The sequence below is a fragment of the Crocodylus siamensis genome, chromosome 2, assembly GCF_052110815.1.
Source record: "Crocodylus siamensis isolate JL-2025a chromosome 2, ASM5211081v1, whole genome shotgun sequence".
NCBI lineage: Eukaryota > Metazoa > Chordata > Crocodylia > Crocodylidae > Crocodylus > Crocodylus siamensis.
This window is the reverse complement of record NC_143396.1, coordinates 180,486,480-180,504,837: the sequence shown is the minus strand read 5'-3', so window position 1 is coordinate 180,504,837 and position 18,358 is coordinate 180,486,480. Positions and strand designations below refer to the sequence as shown.

The 18,358-nt window shown below is 43.7% G+C and overlaps 1 protein-coding gene across 4 annotated transcripts in view; it reads right to left on the bottom strand.

Annotated features, from left to right (window-relative positions):
* Positions 1-18,358, bottom strand: part of LSP1 (lymphocyte specific protein 1) — a 92,955-nt gene that overhangs the window by 8,326 nt on the left and 66,271 nt on the right. For all 4 annotated transcript variants that reach the window (XM_090032483.1, XM_090032481.1, XM_090032484.1 and 1 more), the window contains 7 exons: positions 14,022-14,262; positions 12,842-12,964; positions 8,967-9,010; positions 8,591-8,672; positions 7,977-8,114; positions 6,972-7,052; positions 5,914-6,025 (listed from right to left, as the gene is read on the bottom strand). In XM_090032483.1, coding sequence (XP_089888609.1) covers positions 5,939-6,025; positions 6,972-7,052; positions 7,977-8,114; positions 8,591-8,672; positions 8,967-9,010; positions 12,842-12,964; positions 14,022-14,262 — 796 coding nt within the window. In that variant the 3' untranslated portion in view covers positions 5,914-5,938. The remainder of the gene's footprint in view (positions 1-5,913; positions 6,026-6,971; positions 7,053-7,976; positions 8,115-8,590; positions 8,673-8,966; positions 9,011-12,841; positions 12,965-14,021; positions 14,263-18,358) is intronic.

Here is an 18,358-nt window from a genome sequence, read left to right as displayed (position 1 = left end):
ACTTTAAGGGCCAGGTTTTCAGAAGATAGGTACTGACCACTTTTGGAAGCAAGCATGTGGAAATCAGGCCCTACATGGGCATGTCAGAATGGACAAAATCATCACCAGTCACAGCTGACCTCTGCAAATAGGCCAATACATAAAGAGGGCAAGGGCGATGGATGTGCAAGCAAGTGCACACACTCACAAAACTGAAGCCTTCCTTAAAAGAAGTTGTTTGCAGAGCTGTCCAAAAGCAGTCCCTTGCACACATATAAAATGTCTTAGAGTCTGTCATTTATTTGGCACTGTAATTTTGGGTTCAGGCAGGGAACTCTGGGACTGAATTCTCAAGCTACAGCAGCTCCACCACCTTGCCACTGCTATAGCCAAAGGGACAGAGGGTCAGTTTTGCATCCTGTTGCCATTTGCAGGTACATCATAAGAGTGTTACAGCCTGTATTTTTCCTGATGGCTTAAATATTTGTTACCCACTAAGCACCCAATCCAGACAGTGAAAGGGATAACAAGATAATCTATAGTCAACAAAAGACAGAAGGTCCTGATGGGATGGAAGCCTCATGCTTCAAGGCATAAAGTTAGCCTCTACCTATTGGGTATTAAGATAACATTTCTTCTGGGGTCAGGTTTTTCCTAGAATTGCCTACTGCAGAGTTCCCCACACCTTCCACCAATTCAGCTGAAGATGGCTGAACAAATGGACATAAGGTCACATCTGCAATAGCAATTCTTCTGTGCTCTCCTTCTCCCTCCAAGGTATCTAGTGTTAGCCACTATTAGACAAGACACCAGACTACAAGGAAAGCTAGGCTATTCAAACATAGCTCCTTTGGTTTCTTCAGGAATTTGGCTGAAAGGTCATAGGTGGCAGCTGACAGGAATGGCTCATTATAGTGACCAGCTGATATAGATTGCAATGCTGCTATTCTTCCTGTTGGTCAAGCAGGATAGCCCACCTGCAACAAGTGGACCCGTTCTCACTTTTGCCTTAAGATGGACTACTTAGCAACAAGGATACTCCATGCATTTGGGGCACCCTTTGAGCAAGTACCCTTCTGCAAGCAGCCTTGGTTCAGTTCCATGCGCTGGACAATGCAGGAGACAGGCATGTACTCCCTCCACAGAAGACATCACATCTTCCAGGGCAGGGCAGTTCAGCCTTCTCCCAAACCTAACCCAGCCTCAATAATACTCCAGCAGTAGCTATAGTGCACTATGGCCAAGGCACAACTTGGCGAGACCTAGGTTTTTTTGGTGATAGTCAGATCTTAGCAATGTAGGAAACAATTACAAATCCAGGACTGATGCTCCTTTAACAACTCCTATTTCTTCTACTGCTTTTTGTCCATAGCCATTTGGATTTTACATGTGTTATTTTCCTTTTATGAATTTTAAGCATCATTAACAAACATTTTTTCTGGCTATTTTGGGGTGGGTTTGTTTTGTGGACTGCTTTGCTTTTAAATGTTTACATCTCCATAGACACAAGGCTTAGAGTGAGCTCAAACAGAAAGCATTCAAGAATTTCAGCTTCCCCAGAGAAGGTGGTTGCCATAAGGAAGAATATTTCTACATAGCTAACATAGGATTGGCATGCTTAGCACCAAAAGGACATTTGATAGGTGTGTTTACTTTCTGTTCCTTGCACAGGATCGAGCTAGTGAGAGTTTTTCCGTTTAAAACAGAGGGGTAGAATTTCAAAAGCAGTATTTTTGCTTTTGTGGAAACTTTTTGGATAGAAATATTTAAACTGAAAAAATTCATCTTCAAAATTTTCAGGGGGGGGTTCAGTATGCAATTCTCTTCTTTAATCCTTTTCCTACCCCGTCTTATCCCAGAGCAAAATAAAACAAAAGGAAGAAAGAGGAGAAAACCCTAAAGTTTATGTATGAGTTCTTCAAAAAAAAAATCTGGGAGGTAGCAAATTTTTCTGTAAACCGTATTGTTGGTTTCTTTTTAACAGCTCTGCTCTGCTAAACAGATTGGCAGCAAGTTGAAGTCCCAGTCACATGGAAGGACAGGTTATTACAGATAAGACTTTCCTGATCTAGGCTGAGAATGGAGGCATTTTCCTTTAGTGAACAACTTTGTGCATTTAGCCTGATGTTTTTAGAAGGTGCACAAGGGAGTTTTGAGAACCAAATTCCACAGCACTTCAACGGGATTCAGATAGCATCTAACTCCCTTAGGTCCTCTAAACCAAAATAAGATTTCGTTTTCAGTAGTTTGAAAATAGAGTAGCAACTGGAAAAACTCCCAAGTCAGCCCCTTAGTTGCACATAATTCAGAAATGTCTGCACAACTGCGCCTGAAGCCTGGCGTGTACATCAATAGGAAACCAATGGTTTCATTTAGGGTAGCATTTTTTGGTAACCAATATATAGGACTATCAGTATAACTGTTAGCAGGCACACAGATAAACTGCCCTTAATGTGGGCTAGTATAAAAGCACCTTGTTCTGAAGTAACTTATCCCCTTTTCTCTTCAGGAAAGAACCTTACCCACATAAAACACCTTTAAACCAGTATTAATCGCATCTATACTAGGAGCTGTACTAACTTTATTCTAGAATAATTCAAATCTGTCCAGTTTAGATGAGACTTAAAATCTCTAGATAATACTTGAGAAATTAATGAATGAACTGGTTTAATTAATTATTTTAATTCATCTTCAGCACAAAGAAGTTGCCCTCTCTAGGAAATTACATTTTCTTCCATCTTGCATGATATTGAGCATGATTTTGCAGTCAGTATACGCAGGGGCGACTATGATTATCAAGAGAGAAACTCACTAGCAGAGTCCTAGGTATTTCTGGACAGGTGCATCCATTTCAAAATGACAAAATAAATAATTTATTCTAGGAGCGAGCAAACTATGTGCCCACAGGCCAGATCAACCTAGACAGATTTTATCCAGCCTGCCAAGCACATTTGTACAAGAATGCGCCATCTAAAGGCCATCTTCCTCAGCTGCCTCCTCCAGTCTGCCACCTCTGTCAGCTGCTGCTGCCACCGCCTCAGACCTAAGGGAGGGACTAGCTCCTACTGAAAAGTTGACGACCCCCAATTTATACCACTTAAACATGCACATATGTATATTATATAGCATGTCAGTTTGGAGTACAAGGTTGAAGACGAGCAAGACAGAGTTTCACATAGGAAGGCTTCCAAAACCCATCCCCATTTTTAACTTAGCCTGCTTCAGCATAGCTGCTTTGTGAGGTCATCAGTTATTTGCAGTGTCCTATAGCAGTGGTCAAGAGTTCAGTGGCAGCCCCTTTGTCTGCTAGTATATAGTACCCTCTCCTCCTGTTGCCAAAACAAGGTTGCTTTTAAAAAAAAAAAAAAATCCCACTAGAGCTACCTACACAAATAATCACAGGAATATACATTTACAGCATAGTAAGAATAACCCTACTGTAACATTGGTTTTGCACATGCAGGGGTCCTGAATTACCTTTTATGGATTCCGGATTATTGCTGTCAAGCAAAAAACTACCGATTATTACAGTGGGGAGGACAGGCCAGTTTGGCAAAAGAACGTCATTTCAGGAATTGCCGAGTTTCAAATGACTTTGTCCATAGCAACAGCAAAGCAGTGAACAAGCAGCTCGTATACGAGAGAAGAGAATAGGTGCTTGCTGTGCTCTGCATTTAGCGTGGCTTATGAGTTTGTTCACTTGCTTTGACTCCCACCTCACTGCATTTACAACTTGCTGCATAAGCAGGAGCCTAGCTTACTAGGAGCTCAATTTTCTTAATGGGAAGGAGACTAAGGCAGGTCACAATGAATTGCTTAGCCTTACAATAAAAGGAAAGGGAGCAAGTCAAAGCCAGAAGCAGATACACTGGGTAAGGCCAGGTTTGTTTTTGGCACAAGGGGAGAAGTGAGATAACAGACATAGGCGGCAGAAGAAATTTAGATGGCATTATGGTAGGATACTTCACAGTACGTCAGTGCATTGAGATTTTTCTGAGCAGGGTTGGCTGATGTGTGAAAGGGAGAAGATAATGACAGTATTTGTCAGATTACTTCACTGTATTTTGGGCCATTGATTTAAACTGTACATGGAGCAGTAACAGCCAGTCAGCAAAACTCTAAGCCAACACTTAGAGATAACCACTTGCTCCATTAGCCTGCAAAAGAGAAGTCAGAAGGGATAAAGTATGGGGAAACATTCAAAACCCAGCATTTAAAAACACTTTATAGAAAACCCTCAGGTGCTTAACAAGTGACATGATAGGGTTCTGGATGCTTCCTTGGACCATAAGGTAGAAATGTGAACAAAAACTGGAATGACAGGGAATGAAGAAGAAAAGAAAAATAGTTGGATGGATCTCAAAGTACAACAGTCAGCCACCAAAGTAAGTGGAAGTGGAAGTAAAGCCGACTACCTATTTAAACCCTTTTGCTGTTTGTAGCCAGAAGAAAATGCCTCAGTGCTCAGATTCAATGGGACAATAGCACCACACCATGGTCATTCAGAGTACTGGCTCCCATCTGAAGGAATGCCTAGCTACCACCTACCCTTCCTTCAAGGAGGAAGTTGGTTAGCATCCTACCACTGGAATCATTCCTCTCCCAAATCTGGCTCAAAAAGGCTTGTTTTTCTATGGCTGGAGAGGAAGGCACCCTTTTACTAACAGTATAACCTCAGATAGGGCAAGTATACCCCAGTATGGTTTACTGTATGGTACAGCCAAGCTTAGCAAGGCCAGGCTTGGTATACAGAAGTAAAATCTAGCAAAGGGGACTACATAAAAGGATGCAAGGGGTATGTTGAAAGCAAACATGTTGAGGCAAGTTTTAGAAATGATGACAGTTAGAAGGCTGAGGGGATCAAGTTGCCAGAAGGACTCCGTATCCTATGTTTGCATTGCCAGATGACAAACACACATGGCAAGTCCTCAAGGATGGCCTTCTGAGCTTTCTTCCTCCTCATGTCCTGGAAAGAAAGATACCGCATGCTTGAGAACTTGTTTAGAGAGAGAGCGAGCGAGCCAGGGAATGTAATCCCAAGTGAACTAGGGAAGAAGAGAAGCAGTGTTTTCTGAAGACAGAGCTACATAAAGCTTGGAAAAAATAAATAAATGCTATTATGGAAAAAAAGTCACATGCTGTTTTTATCTGCACACACTGTCTGGCACTCTGACTACTCTGCCCCTATCGCACCACTCTATGCCAGCACCTTCTTGCCACTAAAGCCCTTTACTATAATCCACTTAAGATAACACAGGGATATCTTATTAACCTAAGCAACAAGCTCTTGAAAGAGAGGGATGCTCCGCAACTAACTGTACTGATGACAAAAGGCAGCTCTATCCTTTCTTTCACTGTGAACGGAGAGTCTCTTCCACTGCCTGGTTTATCAAGAGTCAATGCACACATTCTCAAGGAGTTATTTTTCCTCCCTATGGGTCTGATCCAAAGGTCACAGCAGTCAGCGTAGTCTTTTCACTGCCCACATAGAAAAAAAGTCACTGAATTAAAAGTTTATAAGGATATGGGTAAGAGGACTGCCAGTTCCCATGTGCCTGTCCAGCAAATCCCAGCTCTGTCCTTGCATTGTAAAGAGTGAGAAATCTAGGCCCAAGAGACTGGATTGGAGAACACCTTATCTGACCGAGCCAGATTCTTCCTTGGGTTAAGGAAAAGAACATTGCCTTATGAATACTTTGGTCAGCAAGGCAAGTTCTCAGATATCCTACTCCCTGCAGCCTCTAGAAAGAACTACCCACATTCCACCATCTCCTGTCCAAGACAAAAGAGAGATATTCACTGAAAAGTAGGAACCCAGCTTCTACTACAGGGTACCTTCCTACCAGCCAGGCCCCCTTCTTCACCTATCTACCCATAATGTATGGAACTACACGACCAAGTTTCTCCTACGTCAAGAGGCAATGTCCCACCTACCTGGTTAATTAGTACTCTGGGTACACTATTGTTCCGTTGCATCATCTATCAACACCTTCTTGTACTGGCCATGTCCAGTTGATACAAATTTGTACTTCTTCCCAGGAGTGCTCTGAAAAAGAGTTAGCATCTTTCCTCAAATGCACATCTCTCTGGCTGCATCTTCTCCGCCAGGGTTAAGAGATGATTAAAGATATCTAAATACATGTTAGGGATTGAGAGCCAAGTTAACCAACACCCGAGGAGCAAGCCAGATTCTCACTGACATCACTACATTTGTTTAGATTCCCACATTTGTCTCGGTTTGCATTTGCCCCTTCACCTTCACCACCACCTACATCTGTCCTTAGACAAAAAGGAGGTTAATCACTTTGGGACCATCAGCTAAGATGGATATCTTTAAAACTCATATCCACCCAGATTACAAAGTGGCTTAGGGTATGGTTGGGGAGGCTTGCTCAACAAGAACAAAAGCAGTATTCCAGTTGAAAGTCCTATAGAACCAAGGTAATCATCTGGAACCTGGGGGAGGGGGAGGAGAAGGTAAATACAAATTTTTCCTATGTACATGCACCACTAGAGGCCACTACTCTTCTCAGAAGAAGGCAAACAGCCCAGCAATAGCAGTTTACAGGAAACCAAACCCAGGTCTTTAACTATTCTCCCCTAGAGAGAGAGACTGTTTAAACTTTAAGGGCTATTAAAAAAGAGCCAGAACTATGAGTCGGATCCAGATGCAACACACACCAGAACGCTATTTGAAATCTTGGCTTAGGCTAATCATTACATTAGTAGGGACACTTATTAGAATAGAGAGAAGTTTAGAAAAAATAGCTCCCAAGGTGCCTTCCTACTGCCCTGTCCCCCTTCATAGTCCTGAAAGACTCAGCAGGTTACGAAGGAAACCCTTTGACCTGGGCCTGTGGTTGCCTTGGGGCATAAACTGATGTTGCCTGCCAACATATGGACCTCCTCCTTTTTCCATGTTCCCTCCCACCCAAGGAAGAAGTCTCTGTTCTATACTAGAAAGCAGATGCCAAGAAAAACAAATATCTTACCTTGGCATTGCCTTCAAGCTTTGGGCCACCTTTCTGTTCCCAAAGGCTTCGTTTACTCACGATGTCTCCAGCCACAATGTCCTGAAAACCAAAGATGCTTTTCCTTAACCATCAACATTGATGAACACCACTTTTACTCCTGTCACCTGCCTAGTTTAGATCAAGGGCATGGACAGAAGGATCAGACAGTCCTGCTGGGCAGGGAAGTGGCCAAATGTCATAGCCCATAATGAGATCCCTCCCTTTTTTCAGCTATCCTGAACATGAGTTTCTCTTTAACATTGTACTGAGTTTAAAGGCCCAAGCATAAATTTTGTAAGAGATGGGAATGGTGTTATTAAGATGACTGCTAACATTCAAAGAATTTCACACAATAACAACGCTCCCCTCCACCCCCCGGTCTCCATACATTTGCAACCCTGGTTTTGCAAAACTATGCTAGCTTAGAGCCAGACAATGCAGCCAACTAGAAATGGTGTGAAAGAGTGTGACCTTGGAAAACGAGGAGGCTACTATCTCCTTCCTTGAGATTAGGAGCTGTTAGCACTCCAACTCATGTTAGTTCCTGATTATGCAGCTATAGGAAACCACCACTTTTAATAGTGCAAATTTATTCCTGTTTCAATTAGGAAGAAGATTACTTTCTTTCTCTGGAGTTTGCCCAGTTGTAGCTTAATCCTAGGTACAGAGAAGGCTTAAACAAGGTGCTGAAAGTAGAAAGTGAACACTGAAAGTTTTAGAGTCATCCCAACAATAAAGGAGAGAAGGAACCATATTCTGTTGATATTATCATTTAAGATGTACTACTTCTGATGTCATAGTTCGAGTTAAGGCTCCAAAGTACTACCAGGTAAGACAGGCAACGAATTTATTTCAATAAGCCCAACCAGCCATATAACAGGATAAGGTATCTTTCTAAAGCTTGTGACACTAAATGCAGGGGGAAGTCCTAACATAGGAGAAAGAACTCTTTTCTTCATGGTGCACAAGGTCCAGCAGTCTTACCTTACAGGCTGGTGTCTTAGGAGAAGCTTGAGCTGCGACCTCTCCAGTCTCCCAAAGGCTTTTCGTGCTGGCAACAACCATGGCAGCAGGAAGGTCAATGGAGGGTTGTCGGACAGGTTTCGGAGTCTTAGCAGATGTCTGGGAAACAAGCAAAACCAAGCATTAGACATCGAGATTTTTCTGCAAATGAAAGGTTCTTAAGGTAAGTCAGATGGCTATTATTCCCCACTCAATACATTAACCTACAGAATCAAGTGTGCCCAATGAAAACACAGAGTAGCTAGAAGAAGGTTATCCATGCCCACCGTAGGGACATGGAGGCATAAGCAAAGACACTGCACCACTGCAGGCTGGTAAGAGCCATTTAAGCAGGTCTCTTCTCTGCTCAAACCTGCACAAGATCTCTTCTCCTAGTGAGATGAAGAGCACTGGCAAGCATATGGGAAATTCAGTAAGAACCATCTCTTCTAGTACTATTGTAGGTAGTGGTTAAAGCAGTGTCTACAGGGATAAAGTGAAAGTGCTATCTTGAGAGGATGTAGCCTGTACTTCCATGGGATGCTCCATGAAGCTGGGACTAGAGAAAGCTTCAGCTAGGTGTTGTGGAGAATTACCTCAATGGCATGAGTGTACTGCTCCAGTCTGTCATCAATCTTTGAAACAGGAAGGGGTGGCTGAGTCTTCTTTATGCTGTTGCTAGAAAGAGAATAGAAGAGAAGGGGGTTATAAAACACTACTCTGATAAGTTTACCAGAGTGAAGCCTCCCCAAGCCTCTTATGGTAAAAGCCACTAGGCTCCCCTGGGTCAAGATTTTAGTTCAGAAAGATGATCAAGCATCCTGTTACCTAGTGGAAAGTATTCCCTTTCATCAAGGCAGCAGAGACCTTGAGCACATACAGTTCAGATGTTGCCTTTGGTTCATGTGAGCATCTGTGGGATGACCATGTCCACAGACAAAGCCCAGCAGAAAATTGCCAGAGGACAGTTACCTTTTCTGTATGGAGCGGTTCAGGGATTCTGTGCGGTCTGTGATCTAACAAGGAAAAATTAGAGTAGTCAGTTTTCCATGCTCTACTGAGACCCTCTCTGACCCTCCCTTGACAGGTCAGAACAAGTATTCTCCACCTCCAGCCAAGGTACCTTAGACAGGTTCAAAAATGCCCTTCACCTTCCTGTCTAAAACACAGAACACCCAAATGCTCAGCTAGCTCCCCACTTTGCAGTTAAGAGGAAGCCACTCCATCAGCAGCAATACAGATAGATAAGCAAAGGTGCTGGAGTTTATGGGGACCAGCCAAATTTCAGCCTTCTAGCCTAGCAATTTTCCATCTTGAGGAAGGTAATAAATAAAGTACCCAGAGGAGAGACTGCAAGGCATAACCCTTGCTTCTAGTCCATACCCAGTTACAAACATACTCTGGAAGTTGTACCTCATTCTTTGATGTTCACCTACCCTCTTGTCTCTTGCCATAAAAGCCACTAACTCAGATAGACACAAAAGCTAATAGGCATCTTGGCTGCCAGCTCAAGCAGCAACATGATCATCCATTCTCTTCTCCGGTCCCACCATATTCTACTATGCTAGGGGCCCTAGGGCTGGGCTGCATGGGTGTGCCTTCTACAGGACCCACAGGTGTTTGGAGAGGAGATGGATGGGAGTGTCAGGTATAGAAAAGACAGAAGCAAAATATGAAACCCAAACAAGGGGAGAACTGATGAGCAAATTGCTTATGATGATGAAGAATAAAGACCAGTTTTAGCACATAGAAAAGCAGGAATGCAAGCTGTAGCAGTTTGAACACGAACACACACACACACAGTATTTGAGTTCTGCAAAACCAGGAATGCAATAGCAACTTGACCAACAGAGATTCAGCCAGTGCACACCTACATATGCTTCAGGCAGCTACCATGGAGGGAGACCAGAACTAAATGCCGCAAAGCAGAAGAATTTTTAAATGCCTTCAGAGGTCAATGCTAATTTTAACCAAGCACTGAAGGATCTGACAAGACAGAGTCACCAGGAGAACTGGCTTAATAACTGGGTAGAAATATGTGAGAGGTTAGAAGGGGGTGTTTGTACCCATGCTCAGCTAAGATTTATTAGGATGGCTTCTCTGCCTTTACAGAATGCTTGTGTGGCGCATTCCTTGTAAAATGCAACTCTTGCTGAGCAGTTCATACTGGGCCCACTTTCTGCTCTGGAAGCTTCTTCCCTTATGAGCTCAGCCTGTGAAAACAACCACTGAGAAGCTGAAGAGTGGTATCAGAACTGCATGTACCACGCTATGGGGGTCTGCCATGTTCTTGTATAGCTAACAACATCTGAGCAACTCGAGAACAGGTAGCAAATGGTACTGTATACTACACTAACCCATTTGGAATGGTAAAAGATGTACAAGGCTAGGAGGGACAGGGCAGTGTCAGGCTCTCAGATTTAATTCCCAGCTCAGGTAGCAGCCAAGATGGTACTCAAGGCAAATCACCACCAGTTGTGACATACTACCAGTTCTCACCTGATTTTGCTATTTTTGGGAGACAGATGCTATCTGGGGACAAATGGCTATTTTTGTCCTCCCCACCCCACCAACAGGTAATGCATCAAGCCCTGGTCCACATTTAAAGGGAGCTACTACAAGAATGAACTACAGACATTGCATTTCAGCGTGGCACCGTCAGCTTTCATTAGACTCTGCACTGCTCACTTACTTATTCCTCAACACCAAGCCTCCCCCCAGACTCAGGCCTTCATACTACACAAGTTCTGCAATTCAGTCATTTAAAAGGGCTTTATACATTTTTGAGAGCAGAAAGGGACCATGAGCATCTTGGCCTGACCTCCTGGAACATGGCCACAACAGAAATCTGAGGCAAGACAGCCTCACCTGGTCTGGCTTTCCTTCTTTAGCTGTCAACTTCATGCTTTCAGCTGTTCTTCCACCCTTTTTGCTTTGGTTCTTCTCCCTTCTCTCTCTCTCTCATATCACAGTCCAGCCTTTCCCATCTATCAGATCTTTTCCAGTCCCAGAATGCTATGACTCCATCCACCCAAGGCCTCTGCATCTATCCATAAGAAATCTCTACCACCTCTTCACTGTCCCACTCCAAAAATGAGTACTGTGGTTTAGTCCGCAGGAATATTTATCCAGGGAGACACTATCCCAGCTGGATAGCTCCATAGAAGTATCCCAGCTCTCTCCAAGGAAGATTTCTTTGCTTTTGGACAAAGATTCAGCCTCCTATTGATAACCTTCCATCACTGCCATAAAGACCTCTTCAGAAAGACTATATATTCAGCCACTTCTTTACTGAAAATATTCACAGCAGCAGCTCCCCGTGAAAGCTCAAGAAGGTGCAAGTGTTTCTGCAAAAAGGTGGAGTGGCTTCCAGAAACACTTGGTGCAGGCCCTACTCTGCTTCCAATTACAAGGGCTCTGCTTATGCTACCCATTTCCTTCTCCCAGCACAGTGAGGATATTTCTCTTTGATCATCACAGCCTCACAGCTTATCATAAGCAGCATACACTGCAGCCACCATCCAAATAACCAAGCCCCTCCAGAGCAATAAAGCTATTTTTAATCTTTTCTATATAAAGAACAGAAGCTTTCTCTGGATCCCATTTTGGGCACCATGTCTGACAGCTAAAGATTATGAAACTCACCCCTTCCAGGAAGTTTGATAAACAGAATAAATAGGAAGTAATCATGAAATGCTAAACAAGAATGACTCACATACAGAGCATAATAAAATCGGTAGGTGATTAATGGACCACCCCAATTTCTCAGCATTACCCAAAGGTGAAGTCATAGAAATGAAAGGCTGAAAGGGACCTCGAAAGATCAGACAGTCCAACCCCCTGTTCTGGGCAGGAATTCTACTGAGAACAAGTGATCCCAGCAAGGTGTCTGTCCAGCCTCATCTTGAAACAGGATGGCACTCTAAACACTTGTTATCCCCTATCCTGGACTATGGTCAACAAGGTCAATGTTTGCAAAGAATGAAAAATCCCACCACAACTGCCTCATAGCCCAGCCTTATATCTGCACTAGGGGTCACACAATAGCAAAGTAGCATAATACAAAAGACGACTTAATGGTCTGTGTACACATATAGTAGGGAAAACTGAAGAGCTAGTTGAAAATGAGAAAGCAGGTTTCCATCAGATAAGTCAATGTTATCAAAATACAAAGGTTTCACAGGAACATGTTGATTTAAAAAAAAAAACTACACAAACTTTGATAGGAAAAGTCAACATGTTCCATAGCAATGTGAAAAAAAAAAAAAAAAACTGACTCACTTTGTTCCCACTATTTTAACAGCGAGGTCAAAATAAAAATGGACTACGTGTTTCAGGGACCTTGAAACAGTTTTTTTAGCAGTTCCATTCTCCTCCTCGCTGCACTAAATGGACGCAGCTCCAATTTGGCATGGCAGCAAACGTTAAAGTGCTAGAATTTTTCATGGCATGGAAACTCCATTTTCCACCCATTTGTATAAATGAGATTATCCACTTAATTGCAATCATCTTCTATAAAGAAAAAACTTCATTCTTTATGGATCCAAGACATTATTTTGCCAGGGCCTGAACACATATAGAGTTAAGGGCATTCCCTATGCCAAAGAGATTACAATAAGTAAACGCAGCAAACAGGATGGGAGAAAAGCAGTATCTCCATTTTGTAGATAAAGAAACTAAGGTGGAGAAATTACATGACTGACTCAAGGTCACATAAGACGGCTATAGAAAAACTGAGAAATATATCCTGCATTTCTGAAGCTCTAAGCATGAAGGGGAGAAAAAGGATGATGTTAACTACACATGAGTGTATATTTTATACACTCATGATTGCACCCAGCACACACCTTTGTGGAACTTGGTGGAGATTGACCAGAACATTCTTCATCCTCTTCAAAATTGCAGGGACTTGGGGCTTTTGGACGTTTCTCTGGAGTGTCTTCCTCTTCATTCCTCCTCCTCTTCTTATCCTGAATACAGAGAGATGGTTAAAATGATTCTTGCAACAAAAATTTATTTTCCCTACTAATCTAGCATGTAAAGTGAAAGTTTACAAAGATGCTTTGAGCATTCACACACTGTACTACAAAGCTAAATCAGTTTCCTGGATTTTGTTTTTAAAAAGAGTCAGAATTTTTATAGGTGCAAGTTCACACAAAGTGAACTGGCAAGGAGACCTTGCAAGCATTTTCTCCCAACCCTCATGAAGGAGAAACACTTATTCCTCACTCCAAGGCTGGTAGCAGGAAGGAATCACATCTATTTGGGAGGGATACAAAACTATACCAGCCTTCTAATACAAAGGATCCCACGAAGCATGGCATCACAGTCCATCGTAAACAAGCAGCACTTAAAAATGAAACGTTGCAAACAGGTATCCACCCAGAACAAGTTCCAACGTTGTCTCCCTTGTTTACAGAAACCACCCCTTACCTGGAACTATACACAAACATATTTATGGCTGGGAGGCAAACCTAGACCACAAGGCCAGATCCACAAATAGATCAGGCCAAGGTTCTCCTGAGTGCAGGGAGAAAAGAGATCACCCCTTAAGAGCCAAGTAGTCATCCCACAAGGAGAAAAGATAATTCAACATGGAAGAACTACCTCCTCAGTAGATATCTTAGTGGAAACTAGCTCACGGGTATATGCAGCAGCTGATTTTGGTGGGGTGGGGTTCCAGCCAAAATGAAAATAGTACCACACTTGTATCATACGCAGCCAGTGCTTTTACATGTATAGCTACTCCACTGCAAGCCGCCACAGTAGATGTACTGCCTTAGGGAAGGGCAGTTTGCAGTGGATGTCACATCCCAGTAACTTCCTTGAACAAATTATCACATAACAGTCCCTTATTGACCTAGTGTAGCACATCTGCATTAGGACGCGCCCCCCTTCCCCATGTGCCTCATCAACAGTTACACCAGCTCATATTTCCCTAGTCTAGGCAAGGCTGGAAATGACAGCCTACGTTCCTGTACTTCCTAACACTGAGATGCATCTGCACAACATTGTTTCAGATCTGACCTCCTGCAGCTGCTGCTCCTCCTCCTCTTCCTCCTCCTCCTGCTGCTGCTGCTGCTCTTGGCCATGCTCTTCTTCACACAGCTGCCCATACTCCTCCATCTCCAGCTGCTTCTGCTTCAGCTCCTCATTCTCCTCCTGGTTGACCTCTTCTGGGCTCTCCTGATCCAGCTGGACCTGCTCCATCTTGACCTCAGCTTCCCTCAGCCCACTGTCCTCTTCCTCATAGGACTGCCTTGGGGACCTGGATGTGGAAAGAACAAGGTGGTTTGGAGATGGGGAGAGCAGAGAAAAAAAAAGCATTTAACTTGTTTCTCTAACAACCTAGATTCTTTAGCATTGATTTACTGGAATTTTAAAACCTTTGTGCAAATGCAGATGCACTAAAAAGGTAGAACATCTAAGTATATGAATTGTACTTTCATGAGGAACTTGTGGCTGGTAAAGCTGATCAAGAAAACAGTGGGGGGGGGGGAGAGAGAGACTTGAAACGCACACTATTTGGAAAAGGTTGTTTTTTAAACAAAGATTTCTACTCTCTCTATAGGTGGTCAAAGGAGAAATCACATTCGGAAAGGTAAAGAGGCTGCTTATTTACAAAAAACAAAACAAACAAAAATGGTGAATCAAAGTAGTTCGAACAGGACCCATTTAGACCCACATTACTTCAGGGCTAGTTTAAACAAAGTGTTGCTAGTGGATGAAAGCACTGGAGAGAAACCAAGGGTAATTTTCTGTCACTGCTGCAGCCCTCTGGGAAACCATGGGTGACTTTCCATCTGTGAAAGAAAGCACCTCCTTTCTTTTCCCTTCAACTGTCTGGTCTATGTAGACTGCGAGGTGCAGGAAGTCTGGAACTTAGCACATGGACTCTCACTTACTGCATGCAGTTTCAAGCACAGCAAGATCCCCATCTCACTTGGCACCCTCAGCGCTACCATAATACAAACAAGTAATAATGCCTTGACAAATGATCACCACCTGCTCCAAGACAAACTGGATGTTGCTTTCCAGAGTCCCTCATTCTCTTCCATGTGGCAAGAACAGCAGGGAGCAAACCAGGAAGGAGAAAGCAGCACTATTTCTCAGCTTCTCATGGGTAGGTGTGGCTCAACAACACCATAGTATCCCAGTGCCTCAAATTTCTCTAATGGTTTAGCATCAACACATCTGCACTATCACCCCACTTCACAGAGATACAGGCAGGCTAAAGGGCCTTGGTCATGGCCATGCAGAAAGTCTGTGACAGAGCAAACTGAATGCAGGTCTCCAAGTATAAGTATATGCCTACCACGCAATCCCAGCAGTCACACAGACATTCCCCAAACTATCTTAAGGACCAGTTTAAAATCACAGGGCTCAGCATGGGCTAATGTATTCCACTTCTCAGGTGGGTTTTTCAACCTGCACTGCCACATAGTGCTCAAAACACCTTATTAGCTCAGTTGTGCCTGCACCACCCTGCTGTGATGGTAGTGTAGACATGCCCTAGTGTAGAGTCCTAACCACTGGACCATCCCGAGCCAGGGAAAAGCAGCTCATCAGTACTGGGACTCCTTCACCATGGGCCGTGATGTACATACTTGTTCATCACTCACTTGATCTGAGACATCCAAAAACAAATGCATCATCCAGAGGGAGAAAGACCACCGCATTAATGCAAATTAAAGACCAGCTAAGACTGTGGTCCTGCTGATCTAGGTGCTGTACATACATAATGAAAGGGAATCCCCACCCTGAAGAGCCTACAACTCCAAGGAGTAGGAAGGGAAACAGGCAGAAAGGGGAAGTGACCTTGCCCAAAATCCATGGCAGGACTGGGAGCTCCTGGTATTACACTCAATACACAACTCAACTTCTCTTCTGAGCAGAAACTGCAGTGCCAGCAAGCAGCCTTGACAGAGACCTCTATGTTAAGTACCAATACTAGGTGCTGGCATTGCAAAGACTGCAAGAGGGAGCACTTTCAAACACCCACCTTTCAGGTCAGACACAAAGTCTCACTGAAAAAGATGCTGGGTTTAAAGAGGAGTATGCAGGAAGACCAGACAGGACAAGGCTTCATTCTTCTCTCCTGCAAAATCACTCCTCCCATCTCAGCTGCAAAGCAGACAGGAGACAAAGCATCATCTGCATTCTGGCTTCAGATGTAGTTAGTGGATCCTTTCTCCACAGCTGGAGTTTGCCTGCCCAGGTAAACTGGTGCCATAGCTTCTTTCTGACCCTCAGTCACTCTGAGCTACATTTGGGTAGTTTGAGGCTGAGTACGTGTTTTACATTAATCTTTAGTTTGGGAGATTCCTACCTTATTGCATTCTCAGCAAAATCTGCATATTATTCATCCATTTCTCCACACACATGCCCCTTCTACCCACATTTCATCTGCCTTATTTGCTCTCTTAAAATCCCATTAATCCAGTCAACTTCCCATCCGCCCAATTCCCTGCCAACAGGCTTACAGAACCAGGGCAATTCAACCTAAAGCAGCACAGAAATCCAGCCAGACCCTGGCAACTACATTGTTGGAAGAACAGGACAATAAACAGAGAGGGAAGTAAAGAGATTTCAGAGCTCCTCATCCCCCAATATTTCTCCCCACAATTTTTTTTTTTAAATTCAGAAATATAATTTCACACAGTTGTTGCTCAAGAGTAAGTACTTACCAAGCCTGGCCATTTTTAAATGGTAAGCCCAGGGCACCCACTGAACGCAGTACTTCAAAACACTTAGCAAGACAGCTTAATTTTTTAGAGGTGTTAACAGGGTACAACTGTTGTTCCAGCCTCTGGACACTGCAGAGGTGTGAAGCACCTGTCATCCAGGCCACTTCAATAGATCCATAAATGACCCTGGTTAATAGTTCTGCCGATTCTCCTCTGAGGCACAAATGGCCCAGCGGAAGCCGGTTTATGGCCTTAACACTTTGCCATTCTCCATGGTATCTTTTTCAGGGAGGCAGCTACCACCAGTCAAGCAGCTTAACAGCTCATTGAAATTAAACCTGTTTTGGCTTGTAAAAGGGCTGAGAATGCTACTGTCACCACCAAAGTTCTTCTCCTACAATGCTGCTAAACAAAAAACCTGTTACTTGCATAACCAGGGCTGGTCAGCTGCAATGAAAACACCTGGTTCCTCTGGCTGAGAAAAGTACACACTACTATCACATGAGCTAAAGTAGCAGATTTATTCATAATCTAGGAGAAATGGAAGATATTGCTGCACCTCACCCTTCTACCACCCCCCCATACCTTCAAGATAGATAGCACATGAAGCACAAGGTGGCAGAGCATGAATGGAAAAGTCAAGATTTATGCCATCTCAGAACATGCTATATCTGCAAGACAAGACAGCTGTAAAAGATAAACAGGCTCCAGTCAAAGACTTGCCTTGTACCTGCTATGTGGAACCACTAACTGCAGTGATATTTTGCTGATCTCAGTAGCCTGGCTTCTGCCAAGATACTTCTCCCAATGGCTAGGGACAGACATTACGCATAAACCAGTTTAAGTGATCAGAAACTGGCTTAAACCTGTAAAAACACAGATGTTCAGTATATATAAACCAGTTTGAAAATAGCTGAAACTGGTTTGAGATGAACCTGGTTGAATATAGTATCAGACTCAACTGATTTGGGTCAAACCGGTTTATACAGTGTCTGTCCCAGACCCCTTTCTGGTTTAAGATACACCAGGCTCCCCCACATTCCTCTCTGAGCTGGACAGGGCTCTCTGCTCAACAACAGGGGTGACCTCTCCTGTCTGCTCCCTGGCTGCAGCTCCTGCAGAGACTTGCAGGCAGAGAGCATCTGCCTGGCTTCTCCCTGCCGAGCAAGGATTATTTCTGCCCACCCCCGCCCCCCACCTTTCTGCCTTAATGCAGACACCTCAGCATTAGCTAGCAGACCACATGCTGGCTACAGTCCATACTATGGGAGACAAAGGCAGACAGGCTTTTCAGAGCTAAATCAACAGGTAGCTTAATGTCCTTCCTTGGAAAGCTGTTTAAGAAGAGCTTGGAGAGAGGCTTTGTTTTCTTAATGGGTTAACAAACACTGAGTTAGGGATGATAAACATTCTCTGCTAGGCAGCTGGGGGAGGGGGGGGGGAATATTTAGTGCATCCTGCCCAGGCCTTGCCACACCCCACTCAGCTCAGCACTGCAACACAAAGAGAAGGCTGCTATAGCACCCCCATGGCTTCTAGCCTGAGCCACTGCAGGCATGTGCCAGCATTTCTGGAATGAAAAGGAAATGTCTATCCACCTCCAAATTGGCTCATGCTTTGCAGGTTAGACTAACCTGCAAAGACTGAATCAATTCACTCAGGCTTTTTGACTTTCTG